This window comes from Rhinatrema bivittatum, chromosome 9 (genome assembly GCF_901001135.1).
Source record: "Rhinatrema bivittatum chromosome 9, aRhiBiv1.1, whole genome shotgun sequence".
NCBI lineage: Eukaryota > Metazoa > Chordata > Amphibia > Gymnophiona > Rhinatrematidae > Rhinatrema > Rhinatrema bivittatum.
This window is the reverse complement of record NC_042623.1, coordinates 179,205,182-179,219,978: the sequence shown is the minus strand read 5'-3', so window position 1 is coordinate 179,219,978 and position 14,797 is coordinate 179,205,182. Positions and strand designations below refer to the sequence as shown.

Genomic DNA, 14,797 nt, shown 5'->3' with positions numbered 1-14,797 from the left:
AGATCCAGTTCACTCTTCGGTATCCGATATTTTATCTTTTTTACAAGACGGTTTAGCCAAGGGTTTGTCCTGTAGTTCCTTACGGGTACAAGTAGCAGCGCTTGGATGTTTTTGTGGTAAGGTTCAGGGATTATCCTTGGCTGCGCATCCGGATGTAGCGCGTTTTCTCAAAGATGCGCAACATCTACGTCCTCCATTTCAGAATCCTTGTCCTGCTTGGAGTTTGAATTTGGTTCTTAGGGCTCTGTGTTCGGCTCCCTTTGAACCCCTCAATCATGCGACTTTGAAGGATCTCACATTGAAGGTGGTGTTTCTTGTGGCCATTTCTTCAGCTCGTAGAATTTCAGAGTTGCAGGCCTTGTCTTGCAGAGAGCCTTTTCTTAGAATTTCTGATATAGGAATTTCATTACAGACTGTACCAAGAAGGTAGTATCTTCTTTCCATTTAAATCAGTCCATAGAGCTTCCGGCTTTTCCGTGTTTAGATCGTTTGGATCCTTCCTCTAGGGATCTTAAAATTTGGATGTACGACGAGCTCTGTTGCGTTATCTTGAAGTTACAAACAATTTTCGATTGTCTGATCATTTGTTTGTTTTGTGGAGTGGCCCTCGCAAAAGTCATAAGGTTTCAAAGGCTATGATTGCTCGTTGGTTAAAAGAGACAATTCGTTCAGCTTATCTTCTAGCTCGTCGTGACCTTCCTGAAGGGTTGAGAGCTCATTCTACTAGGTCACAGGCTACCTCTTGGGCAGAATGTCAGTTTCTCCTCAGGAGATTTGTAAAGCAGCGACTTGGAAGTCGTTGCATACTTTTGCTCATCATTACCGCTTGGATGTTCACGCTCCAAGTTCGGCAGCCTTCGGAGAGAGTGTTCTCCGAGCGGGACTCTCTGGTTCCCACCCTAATTGAATCAGCTCTGGTACATCCCAGGGTCTGGACTGATCCAGGTACGTACAGGGAAAGGAAAATTTGGTTCTTACCTGCTAATTTTCGTTCCTGTAGTACCATGGATCAGTCCAGATGCCCACCCTTTATGTCTGTGTATTATATTTGTCTTTTCAGAGAGTCCGCTCGTTTACTGTTTGGGTGATTAAACCGCCTTTCATGCTGTCTATTTTTCTTAATATTTTCTTGTTTATTCCCAAGATTTTTTGGGGGGATTCTGCTTCCATTTAGGACTTGTGAGTTGTAAATTCGTTCTCCGATTTAGATAGCTAGTTAAATTTCTGCTTTGATAATGCTCAATACTGATGGACTGCAGGTGGTGCTCCAGGGTATACGTCAGAGTCATTAGAATGTATTCTCTGCCTCCCTCTGCTGGATTGGTGACATAACCCAGGGTCTGGACTGATCCATGGTACTACAGGAACGAAAATTAGCAGGTAAGAACCAATTTTCCTTTCAAGGGCTGACACAAAAAATCCTGCTTTCTGTGATTCCTCCTATTAGTATCCTAGCGATAGTAAATAGGAGGAACCACAGACAGCAGAGTCATGCTGCGTTCAAGGGCTGACACACAAAATCCTGCTTTCTGTGATTCCTCCTATTAGTATCCTAGCGATAGTAAATAGGAGGAACCACAGACAGCAGAATTCTGCTGCGTTCAAGGGCTGACACACAAAATCCTGCTTTCTGTGATTCCTCCTATTAGTATCCTAGCGATAGTAAATAGGCGGAACCACAGACAGCAGAATCCTGCTGCGTTCAAGGGCTGACACACAAAATCCTGCTTTCTGTGATTCCTCCTATTAGTATCCTAGCGATAGTAAATAGGAGGAACCACAGACAGCAGAGTCATGCTGCGTTCAAGGGCTGACACACAAAATCCTGCTTTCTGTGATTCCTCCTATTAGTATCCTAGCGATAGTAAATAGGAGGAACCACAGACAGCAGAATTCTGCTGCGTTCAAGGGCTGACACACAAAATCCTGCTGTCTGTGGTTCCTCCTATTAGTATCCTAGCGATAGTAAATAGGAGGAACCACAGACAGCAGAATCATGCTGCGTTCAAGGGCTGACACACAAAATCCTGCTTTCTGTGATTCCTCCTATTAGTATCCTAGCGATAGTAAATAGGAGGAACCACAGACAGCAGAATCATGCTGCGTTCAAGTGTTCCCCATAGGGAAATTATTCTCGTCTTCACTTCCTTCCGATTGGACCAGTCACTGTCACATGTCAGTGAAAAGGACCAGTCAGGAACAGCCCTGCCAGTGGTGGGGAGGGAGCTCTGGCCAGGCTGTTTTAGATGCATAGCCACTTCTCCTGGGCACCTAATGCAGGTCGCGCATCCTTAGCGCTCCTTTTAGCACGGCAGCTCATTTGCCTAGTGCATCAAGCGCCCAGGACAGGTGGATGTGCATGCATTCAACAAAATGTGCGCCCAGCTTGGACGCTTGTTTTTTCCGCGCTGATATTGCATCGGTCTGATAGTCCTTTAAACCTGTTAGGCCCTTCTCATCAGCCCAATAGCCAGGTGGATTAAGGAGGCTATTGATTAAGCTTACATTGCCAAGAGGCTGGCAGTTCTGGAGGTCATGTGACTTCATGGGCAGAGCGGTTCTGTAGGGTAACCATGAGGGCGTCTTTACTACCGTTTTGATGTGCAGGCTAGAGAGGTAATCTCCTTTGGAGTAAATGTCCTCGGGACAGGCTTATCAAGTCAGCTCCCAACTAGAGGTGGCTTGGGCACATCACATGCACTCTGCTGGGATGAGGAGGAAGGAAAAATGAGGTTTCTTATCTGCTAATTTTCTTTCCTTGAGTCCTACCAGACCAGTCCAGGGTGGGTCTCCCAATTTTAGTCGGCATCCTGTTGTATAATGGTTTCTTTTAGAATGATTGAGTTCATTTTGTAACTGCCTTGCTAGTAGGGGGAAGTTGTAATTGTGTTTAGCTTTGTTACAGTTATATTGAGGTGCTGCAGGCTTCACAATGGCCTGCGAGGAGTTATATGAGGAAACCAGTTGTTCTGTCCCCTCCTGCTGGCAAGAGGGTAAAACCCATGCATTTTGGTCCTAATAGGACCCAAAGTAGGAGACTTATGTTTTCTTTGTCTTGATAAATTGTTGATTTTTATACTTAATATATTGTATTTAGTTTAAATGTTTAAAAACAAAGTGAATGGTTTTCACTAATAGACTTCTTTGCTTAGTCAGAGGTGTGAATCTTTATGGAAGATTATAAAACTTTGCCTCATAATTGCTGCAAATCTTTGAAGAATCTGCCATAGACTTTGCTAATTCTCACTGCAGAATCCTGAAAACTCTACCATAGGAAATGGGGGCTTTGAGCATAACAATAAAACATAATGAGCACTAAAAATTCAAAACAAAAAACAAGCTGAACTAAGCAAGCCATTCATAATCCTGCCGCCTGAAATCCTCACAGTCCACTTAAATCCAGATATCAATATTAAACACGTCAGCCCTTTAAAACGCAGCCACTTTCAGGCTTACCAAGGAGGAACCCATGTTCTGAAAGAGAGGAACTCAGTTTGGGCATCTCTGTTGCCTGGAGTGGAGATGGCAGTAGGGCGTACAAGCATGGTGGCTCTGCAGTGAGGCAGCACCTGTGAGGCAATGCCCTTCCACATTTTATGCTGCTTTCTGGCACCGCTGTATAACTTTTGGTACTGCTGGCATTTTTCAAAGCGCAGGCTGCTGGACAAGTTTCGGAAATATATTAAGTCATGTAAGAGAGATTTTTGTTTCCATGAATTTAACTGTAGCATAGGAATAGAGTTCAGCGTAATTACATAATTAGAAGTCTTCTGACACACTGACCCAGCCTGTTCGTTCACTCCTAGGAACAAATAATGCCCGTCTGGCAGCCATGTTGAGACAGCTGGCACAATACCATGCCAAGGACCCCAATAATCTGTTCATGGTGCGGCTTGCACAGGTACGTAATCTTCCTGCTTTTTGGGACTGAGGCGTTTGTTGCAGGGCACAGCAGAGGAGACACTTCTGGGGCAAAGTACTGGTGTAATAATCAGAAAGAATGGTAGTACTCTTCTTATGTTCAATAAATCTTTATTGGCAAAACAAAATACAGCAACACGGCACAAAGAACAATAAAGTATATAGCATCATAATGGACAAAAGTGTGTACTATACAATGAGAGGTCAAACCATTAAGCCTCAAATAATGAATATCTCCATTTTAAAATTATTATTCCCCCCATTACCATTGAAAGATCATTAGATTTGGTTTAGGTGGGTTACTCTTGAAGTTGCTGTCCACCCCCCTCCCTCCCACCTGTCAGCCACAGAAAGGAAAGAATTGTAGTTCCATATACAATCTATCTTTTGAAGGAGAATAGAGCCCTTTATAAGGTGTTTAAAATTAAACTACGAGCTCTGCTACCCTGTTTCCCCGAAAATAAGACAGTGTCTTATATTAATTTTTGCTACTAAAGATGCACTAGGCCTTATTTTCAGGGGATGTCTAATACCGTTGAGCTGCTGGCTGCCCCTGCGTCAGCCATGTCCCACCAGTGTGCTGTCAGAGAGAGGTAGGAGTGTGCAGCATTCATGGTACTCAGCTTGGGCTGACTCTGCTGCTTTTGAACCTCTGCACACTGCTTGGAAGGGGTCCCCCGACTAGTACTGCCACCATCCCCAGATGTCAGTAATCCTGATGCTACTGTCACTGCTGCCACATGGCTATTGGGGAGGCGCCGATTGCTGCTACTGACACTGAAGCCCATTCTGCTGCCTCCTCTGTGCAGGCCCCATGGGCTTCCACTTTCTCCATGCTGATCTCGTACATTGTGAGATCCTCATAGAGAAAGTGCTATTCTTGCACATTCCCAAAGATTACATGTGCCAATCACTAAAAAGTATTTTTTTTTTTTTTACCTTTGCTGGCTGATGTTAGTTTTCTAATCGGTTGGTCACAGGCTTTTTTTTTTTTCCACCTTCCCTTTCTTATTTTTTTGCCAATTCCTTTTATATTGTCCTTTTTTCTTCCGTATTTCTTTTCTCTCCGTCTTCTTCCCTCAAACACAGTCAGGTTCTCATTCTCACATGTATTTCTCTCTCTCACACACAGGCTCTCACTGTCACATGCTGTCTCTCATACAATCATTCATACACACAGTCTCTCATTGGCACATGCTGTCTGACGCTCACACACACAGGCTCTCTCTCACTCCCACATGCTGTCTTGCTCAAGCATAGGCTCTCACCGTCACACGCTGTCTCTCTCACACACACAGAGGCTCTCACATGCTGTCTCTGCAAACATTCAGATCCTCACTCCCACACACAATCTCTCAACTCATCTCAGACACGCATGCACACACCCTCTACAGACCCTCAGCCTCTCTCTCACCTCTGGGCCTCCTCTTCGCGGGTCGCCGCAGGATGGGCTCTGCAGCGGCCCTGAACTTCTCGGGCCTCTTCCTCGCTACCGGGCCTCTTCCTCTTCTTGGGCCGCTGCGACTTGGGATTCGCAGCAGCCTGCGGCTGCTCCTCCTCTTCTGCACGCGCTGATGCTCTTTCTCTTTCCTGCCCATGCGGCTCCGGCAACGTTTACTTCCGGGGCCGCACAGGCAGGAAGGAGAAAGAGCATCAGCGCATTTGAACGCGATCTTTTTCTTCGGGCAAGGAGGCTCAGCATCCGCATGAGCCTCCTTGTGCCCGGGGGCATTGGCTCCCCTCAGGATACCACTGCTCGCGTCTGCCCCTAATACTATGGAAACTTTATTTAAAAAAAAAAAAAATGACGTCACAGGATTGACCGGCCCACCGGGGGAAGCCCGATCCCCCGATAGGTCAATTCACCCCTGTTTACAAGGGATGTCTTACTTTCGGGGGAGGTCTTATATTTAAGAATTTGGCAAAACCTCTACTAGGTCTTATTTTTGGGGGATGTCTTATTTTCGGGGAAACACGGTAGATACATTTTGGATGTAATTGTTCCAAATATTCAAAAACCTTGTCTTGGATCTAAATGACATTTGTGCCGCCAGAGACTCCATAAACATTTCCCTGTACGTACCCGGATCAGCCCAGACTGCTGGGTTATGCCTCCCTTCCAGCAGATGGAGACAGAGAAAAACTTGAAGGGCACCCTCTCTTAACCAGGTGTGCCGCCTGCATCCCTTCAGTATTTCTCTTGTCTCCAGCAGATAAAGGTGGCAGAACCTGCAGTCCTGGCTAATTGACTCTAAACAAGAGAAAAAAAAAAGTTGCAGTGACAGGAGTCCTTTAAATTTGTTTGGCTGAAACAGTCTCAAAAAAAAACAAACAAACAGCCGGGCCTCCCAAGGAGCAGAGTCATTTCTCCTCGGTGGTAGGCCTGCCGTGTGCTTTGCCCTTCACTCCAGTGCACCAGGAGCAGCTGCCAGTGAGTGACTGGGGGGGGGGGGGGATTTACCAGTGGGCTGTCCCTCCCCCCCCGGCCCAGAAACAACCACGGATTTAAAAAAAAAAAAAAAAAAAAAAATAGAATCGGAATGCGTTGTTTTTTGCAGCTGTGCTGCTCTTATTCAGCCTCCCTGGCTCCGGGGTTTATTTTTGTGGCCTCCCCTCCTTGTTTTGTCCTGCAAATCCTGTGGGGAGCCGGCAGCACTGCTCTCCAGAGATAGCCTCTGCTCCTGGTGTCTTCCCGGGGGCGATGGCCCGTTAGCAGGGGCAGCTGGTGGCAGGGGGAGGCAGGTACATGCTGCCTCATGGTACTCGGTCTGCCCTGCTCCCGTGGAACGCAGGAATGGCGGACATTTTAGGGGCTTTAGATGCTGATGCAGACAGCTCAGCAGGGGGAGGGGATCTCCCTCAGTTATTTCCGCAGGATTTTTGCCCCGGGTCTCCCCATGATTTATTTCCTGCTTTCCATGCTCCTTTGGGTACCCCCCCCTTGGGAAAATTTAAAGGGCCAGCATCCTTTTTCGGCTGATTTTATTTTACTATTACATAAGGCTTATTTAGCTAGCCTTATGCCCATGGGAGATCCTGAGCCCCTTCTGGGGAGGCCTGGGGATGGGCTCTCTCCTCCTGAGGTCTCACGGATTAGGGTGGTCTGGAAAGGGTCCGATTCCAGGAACCAGGGGGCAGTGCCGCTGGCGGATCTGCTTCAGGTGGACATGGATGAGGATTCTGAGCATGTGACCTGGTGGGAGTGGATGATCCTTGAATCCTTAGGCTCTTTCATAGAGATGAGTTGGAGCTGATGATTCCACATGTCCTAGTGGAGTTGGGCATACCGGCTGGTCAGACGCCGACACCTCAGGATCAGGGCACGGAGCTGTCTGGTCTTCGTCCCCCGGCTAGAACTTTTCCTTTTCATCCTATGTTGTTCCAGCTAATGTTTCAGGAGTGGGATACTCCGGAAGCTAGCCTTCACGTAGGCAGAGCTATGGAAAAATTGTACCTGCTGCCGGATGACTCTCTTGACCTCCTTAAGGTTCCCAAGGTTGATGTGGCCATATCCGCAGTCACCAAGCGTACGACTATTCCTGTGGTTGGGGCGGCTGCCCTTAAGGACCCTCAGGATCATAAGCTGGAGATGCTTCTCAAGCATATCTTCGAAGTATCGGCTCTGGGGTTTCGAGCTGCCTTTGCAGTAGTTTAATGCAGCGTGCGAGTCTCCAGAGCTCTCCCCGGAGGAGTCTGAGTAGGCTGATCATTTGGAGGCGGCGTAGCGTATGGGGCCAGATGCCTTATACGATCTCCTTCATACGTCTTCGTGTACTATGGCTTCTGCGGTGTCAGCCCGCAGGCTTTTATGGTTCTGTAATTGGTCGGCTGATGTTTCCTCCAAATCACAGCTGGGTGCTTTTCCGTTTCGGGGGAAATTACTTTTTGGAGATGATTTGGAGCAGCTCCCTTGGGGGACAAAGTGTACAAGCTCCCAGAGGATAGGCCAAAAGCTTCCAGAGGTTTCGGCCCTTCCCGGTCGCATTTTCGGGGGCAGCGCCATTTTCGCCAGTCTAAGCTGTCTCTGTTTGGCCAAAGACAGTCGTCCGGCAGGTTTCCGGCAGGCCGAGATGGCGGTGCCACAGGGGCAATGGGAGTCAACTCCTCCCAATGAAATAGCGCCGGCCCACTCCCCTGTTCTGGTTGTTGGAGGGCGGCTGTCCCTGTTTTATGAGGAGTGGGTCAAAATAATGTTGGACCATTGGGTTCTAAACATTATAGAACACGGCTACGCCTTAGATTTTGCTCTTCCCTTACGCAATTTATTTCTGGTGTCGCCCTGTTGGTCTCTGGAGAAAAGGCGCCAGGTGTCTCACGTTTCGCTGGTTGTTGGTCCTCGGGGCAGTTGTTCCGGTTCCTCTGAATGAACTTCGAACCAGCAGGTATTCAAATTATTTTCTGGATCTGAAGAAGGAAGGGTCCTTCCATCCGATTTTAGATCTGAAGGTGGTCAACAGAGCTCTGAGTGCCCCGTTTTCATATGGAGACGCTACGTTCCGTAATCGCCTCCGTTAGAGCAGGAGAGTTTTTAGCGTCCTTCAGTTTGATGGTAGCATACCTGCACACTGCAATTTGGAAGGACCATCAGTGATATCTCCGGTTTATAGTCCTCGTCAAGCATTACCAGTTTCAGGCACTTCCCTTCGGGCTAACGACCGCACTGCATACATTTACCAAGGTGATGGTGGTCGTGGCGGCTGCTCTCCGTTGCCAGGGGATCCTGGTCCATTCCTACTTGGATGACTGGCTCATTCGAACAAAGTCAAAGGAACTATGCGAGGCGGCGGTCGCCAGGGTGGTGCAGACACTTCACGCTCTGGGTTGGATCATCAATGCGGACAAGAGCCAGTAGTCCCCCACCCAGGTCCTAGATTTTTTGGGGGCGAAATTTCGATACTCTGATTAGGAAAGTCTTCCTGATGCAGGATCGAATAGACAAACTCATGTCGCAAGTTCAGCCTCTCTTGTCCCAGCCAGTTCCCAGGGTGTGGGACTATTTACAGGTTCTTGGTTCTATGGCATCTACTCTGGAGTTGGTCCCGTGGGCTTTCGCTCATATGAGGCTGTTGCAAAGAGCTTTGCTTTCATGTTGGGACCCCAAGTCGGAAGCTTTTCAAGTTCCCTTACCCCTCCAGGAACCAGCCAGGTCCAGCCTAGCTTGGTGGCTGACCCACAAACACTTGTCTCGGGGGATGGATCTGGAGGTCCCTCAGTGGACTATTGTGATGACAGATGCCAGTCTTTCTGGCTAGGGTGGGCAGTTTGCCAATCTCAGGCAGCCCAAGGCCAATGGACTCAGCAGGAAGTGTCAATTGTCTCGAGACCAGGGCAGTCTGCTTGGCCCTGCAGAAGTTCTTGCCTCTGGTTCATCGTCGGTCGGTGAGAGTGGTCTCTGACATTGCAATGACGGTAGCATATATCAACCGGCAGGGAGGCACAAAGAGCCGCCCTGTAGCGGCAGAGGCGGACGAGCTCATGGCCTGGCAGAAACTCATCTGCTCAGGGTAGTGGCTTCACACATTGCCGGGGTAGACAATGTACAGTGGATTTTCTGAGCCGTCGGAGATTGGATCCTGGAGAATGGGAGCAGTCTGATGAGGTGTTCGCGTTGATATTTCACCACTGGGGGATTCTCCGTTTGGATCTACTACGTTCTGGATCCCCTTTAGGGGGAACCTCCAGGTCACATTCCCTCTCTGGTGTGTGGCTCCGACTGGGGCAATGATACAGAATCAGTGTATCAACGTGGGCCAGCTGGATAATTTTTGCTGGTTTTTCTTGCGCCTGGTTGCCATGTTGGCCCTAGTGTCTGACTAGGCGACCACCAGCGACTATTCTGGTCGCCGAGAGGACCTCATTAGCTCAGTGATTGTGCCCCACTCTCAACTGGAAAGTGGAAGGGTTTCTGGAATTGAATGGATATGGTGAAACAGCACGCCCTCCCCCCACCTCTTGGGTAAGAGGTCTGACATTTGGCTTTTGAGAGGTGCCCTTCAATAGGTTCCTTCTCTGTCCTTGTTTTCTGCTCAGTGAAGGGATTGTATTTCACATACCATCCTACAGGTTGGCTTAGCATCTGAGTGTCAGCTTCCCTCTGTTTGTTTTCACAAGGGATCTGAAGGCTGCCCGTCATGAGCTCTCGCTTCCCTGTTGCACTATTGCGCAGTGGGAGTGCCTTGTTGGCGGGTGATGAGCTTCCCAGATCGGAACTCCTTGGAGAGTCGGGGATGCCCTGTCCAGGAAATCTGCTCCCCAGATGAGGATTCCTCTCATGTGGGCGGAGTGCAATGAGCATAGTTTCACTTTGTGCCGCTCCTACCCATCTGTGGTGTTAGCTCGCATTCCACCTCTGAGGGGAGATCTCTCCTCCCTCAATTTCTTTACTGCAGGTTTGTTTTCTGACAGGTTGCCATATCTAAAGCAACTTAAGTCGGGGGTGGAGGATCATGTGAAAGTGGCTTCTCAACCATATTGCAGTCACTTAACTGGTTCTCTTCTCTTCTTTCAGAGGTGACCCTGACAATTGGCAGACACAGCAGTTGCTTTAGATATGGCGACCTGTCGGAAAGCAAACCTGAAGTAAAGAAATTGAGGGAGGAGAGACCTCCCCTGCCTTGGTGGAACAGGCTTGTCCGCCCTGGCCGTTAAAAGGGCGGAGAGCTCCGCAAGCAGTACCTCCTGATGGGTTACCGGCCCCCAAAACGAGCACGGAGGTCAATTTGACGGACACGCAGTAGGTTTAATTGGTACATTTGACAGACAATGGGCAGAACCCGCTGCTCCGAGGTTATACTGGGCCACCGGTTCACAAAGAACCGTAGTCTGCAGTATGTCGGGTACAGGCACCTGGTTTATGCTCCCTCCAGTAGGCTGGGGCTTGGGAGCTCTCCGAAGGGAGAGGGGGTGGAGGATAGTACTCCCTCTGCACCTGCCTTGCCAATCTCCTGGATGAGAAGGACTGGTCCAGAGTGCTGGTGGAGAGCTGTTGGAGGGTCTTGTTGTGCCACCACGTCCCTCACCCTATCTCCAAAGAGATTCTTCCTAGTACACGGCACGTCAATGAGCCATTCCTGAACCTCTGGACAGATTTGAGACCCGCAGCCATGCTAATCTGCGGGCGCCAATTTCCACTGCGGTGGCCTTCGCTGCCATTTCAAAAACATCGTAGGTCGCACGGACCTCATGCATCAGCAACTGGAGGGAGTTCTGCTGCTGAGGCAACTGCTCAGCTACCTCCTGCACCTGCTTCCAGAGGTCCCACAAGTATTGGCTCATGTAGCGCTGGTAGGAGGCGATGTGAGTAATAAGCATGGCCGCTTGGAATACTTTCCTCCCGAGATCATCTAACACCCTGTGGTCCTTTCCCAGGGGTGCTGAGGAGTGGATCCGAGAGTGCTTGGCCCTCTTGAGGGCAGATTCGATTCGATGACCACCAATTGGTGGGGCAGCTGATGCTTATCCAATCCGGTAGCCTTCTGAACGAGGTAGATCCTGACCACCTTCCTGTTAACAGAAGATACTGTGAGGAGGTGTTCCCATATCCTCAACAGCAGCTCCTTAAGGATATCATGCCACGATTTTCTTGGGAGGTTCCAAAAACTGGAGAATCTCCAGCATCTTGGGCCAGGCATCTTTGTCAATAACAAACAGAATGGCTTCCACCATTACTTCCACAAAACCTGCGAAGCATAAGTCTTCCGGTGGGGACCTCCTTCACTCTTCTGGAGGAGAATGTTCTGAGGGGATACCCTCCAAGCCCTTAGATGAGGATTCCGCAGTATCATCCCCCCACTCAAGGGGATCATAGAGACCCTCATCCTCACTGTAATGTACAGGGGAGGAGGTCGTAGGTGCTCAGCCTTTGTCCAGAGTTGCAGTCACCGGCAAACCAGGTGCAGGCCCTGGCAAAGCTGGATGGGGCAGAAGGCTGAGGCATCTCTGCTGCCCCAGGTGGAGTTACCACCTCAGAGGAACTAGCAATGACCACTTTATCGGTTGGGTGAAGAATTGGGGCTCCACCGGGCATCAATGGCCTACCAGGAACAGACACCAGCCAGGTCAGTAACAAATCAATGAGCACATTGAGCCATTTCAGCAGCGGTTCCAAAGCAGACAGGACCGGTGTTGCTGCCACAGAACCAATGGCCTGCATTGCCTGTTCCACTGCCAGCTGGATGTGTCTCTCCAGCTCCTCCTCAAAAGTTGCCGAAGCCAACACTGACTGGGAGGAAGGAGGGTTGACCAGATCTTCCTCGTATCCCCAAGGTGGATTGGTGACTGGCACCAGGACCGGTTGACTGTCGTGGAACCCCAGCATCGATCGAGGATAGGCGCTCCACGCCATGGGGTCGCTTCGGGGGCATTACAGCATGAGCTGGTGCATCACCATGCCCGGCATTGAAGGCGACCTGTGCCGATGCTTCCTCGGCTTCCCTCGATGCTTGACCCAGTCTTTTCCCGGTGCCGAGGTTGAAGATGAGGAACCCGACCTTCGAGTGTGGCTGGTCTCCAGTACCCCTATCTACCAGTGGCATTGATGGAACCAACGGTCCTGCTGATGTCAATGGTGTGGTGTCCATCAGTGTGGTTCCAAGGTCCGTCTGTGCCGACAAAGTCGATGGCTTGGGTTTTCCTGATCCAAAGAGTTTCTCCACCTTATTGAATCGAGCACAGCAACACCAGACATCAATCGATGTCCCCAGGCAGAGGACACACATATGGGAGGGAGGGGGGGGTCCATGATAGACATAGCCCTCGGGCACTGGGGGCATCGACTAAAACCGGTTGTGGCCATGACAGAAACGAAAAAAGAGGGATGCAAAAACGATGGTTGTGGGCTGCAATGACCGGCAGGCAATGAGGCTCCACCACCACGGGAGAGATTGATGCAAAAGAAAACTTGCTCAAAATGCCAAGAAACCTAGCTAAGGAGGCTACAAAAGGAACCGAGAGGGACCTGACATCAATGAAATGTGAAAACCTGAAGGAAAAATCAGGGGAAAAACATTTTCTAAAAGTTTTAGAGAAAAAAACCCAAAAGCTCACTCAAACCGCGGAAAAAGACTGAAGCGAGGGACCTCAGGTGGATACATGGTATAGGGCCTGCCGGGCATGCTCAGTATGCCAAGAAAGTTCTAGAAACTTTGACAGAAGTTTCCTGTGCTGGGCTCCGTCTGATGTCACCCATGTGCGAGTACTGCCATACCGCTCGTCCTCAGAGAAAGATCATTCTCTTACTTGTTCCAACCCACTCATGATTTTCTAAACCGCAAACACATCCCCTCTGCCATTTCTTCACCAGCATGAAGAGTCCTAATCTGTTTAGCCTTTCCTCATAGGGGATCCACTCCATTCCCTTTCTCATTTTTGTCACCCTCATTTGCACCTTTTCTAATTCTGCTAGGTCTTTCTTGAGATGTGGTGACCAGAACTGCCCACAATACATCATGGGTCGATATTTTCTGTTTTATTCTCCATTTCTCTCAGAATAATTTCTACCAATCTGTTTTTTGTTTTAAACTGCTGTCGTGTACTCTGAGGATTTCAACATATTTTGCTACCTTGTAAATAATTTGCTGTCAGTTAACTTCCCCTCTTCTCGCTTCCAGCTCCCAGTTATTTATTTCCCTGTTTTATTGTAACTGTAACTCTCCTTTCCATGCTCTTGTTCCAGTTGTTTGGGTTCTCTCTTACCTTGCACACTTTGTTAAATGTAAACCTGTTTGATGTGATCCATGTCATGAAAGCCGGTATAGTAAAAATAATAAATAAATAAATATTAAGGGAATCCAAGGTCCTTTTCCTGAAAAGTAATTCCTCAATCTTTTGTGTTTAATTTGTTTGTACAGGGTCTGACTCACCTGGGGAAGGGCACACTGACTCTGTGTCCATACCACAGTGACCGGCAACTCATGAGTCAAGTGGCTGTCGCTGGGCTCCTCACTGTCTTGGTGTCATTCTTGGATGTCAGAAATAGTAAGAGGCTGCCTTCTATTGCATCCCCAGCTTTTTCTCAATGCTTTTCTGTGTATTTCTTGGGAAATTTCATTACTTTCAAGATCTGTATTTGATCAGATTTAATTCTAAAGGTTTTCTGTGGTGGGGCCTTAAGTGGACAGGCGTGCTGGCTTCTCTGGCAGGGGAGAAGGGGGATGGACCAGAGTGGGGATTGGCAGGTGTTAGACTGGGTACGGTTGGGTCCCGCTCATTATGGCAGTTTCCTGATGCATTTGCTTTCTAAGGATTTTTTTTTTTGTACCACACATACTTGTAATTTTGTGCCAAAAAGTAATGGCCATATGGCTTTTTTTTTTAAGAGAGAACATTTGCAGAAGGGGGGACCTGTCTGATCCTGAAAGCTCCTATACTACCACATCTTAAGGGCTAACCTAGTAGCTGCCCCTTCCCCTTCCTACCACACAGAAGGACTAGGTTTCCAGGTCAGGCCAGCTCTGGTTTGGGATACTATGGAGGCAGGGGGTCACAGGACCTTCCTTGCACAACAGTAACCCCTCCTGGCCAGACTCAAAATGCAAGCATACTCTCTTGTGAAGGGAGCCTTTCTCATCGTCAGTACTAGACCACTCCAGGTAAGTAGGTTATGTCCTGCTGCCTTATAGGGGCCTAATGCAGCTTTCAGCTCGTCAGTATTTCTTGGTCTCCAGCAGATTGTGCAGCAGCTAGGAGTTGGAGGCTCAGGTTCCTGATGGAGTATAGGCCGAGTCTTGAAGGTGATGGTCCTGTTGGAACGGATTCCTGATTCTCCCTTCCCCCTTGGGAACAAACTCAGTTAGGGTTTAAGTTCCCCCATTAATGAACCAAGCACTGAGTGGTCCCCGGGGGCTTTGTTCCCTTTGTGTGTCCAGCAGCAGGAGCT

At 48.9% G+C, this 14,797-nt stretch overlaps 1 protein-coding gene across 1 annotated transcript in view; it reads left to right on the top strand.

Moving 5' to 3' along the window:
- Positions 1-14,797, top strand: part of PSMD2 (proteasome 26S subunit, non-ATPase 2) — a 153,010-nt gene that overhangs the window by 126,590 nt on the left and 11,623 nt on the right. The window contains exons 18-19 of the mRNA XM_029617179.1: positions 3,807-3,901; positions 13,770-13,896. Of these exons, the coding sequence (XP_029473039.1) occupies positions 3,807-3,901; positions 13,770-13,896 (222 nt within the window). The remainder of the gene's footprint in view (positions 1-3,806; positions 3,902-13,769; positions 13,897-14,797) is intronic.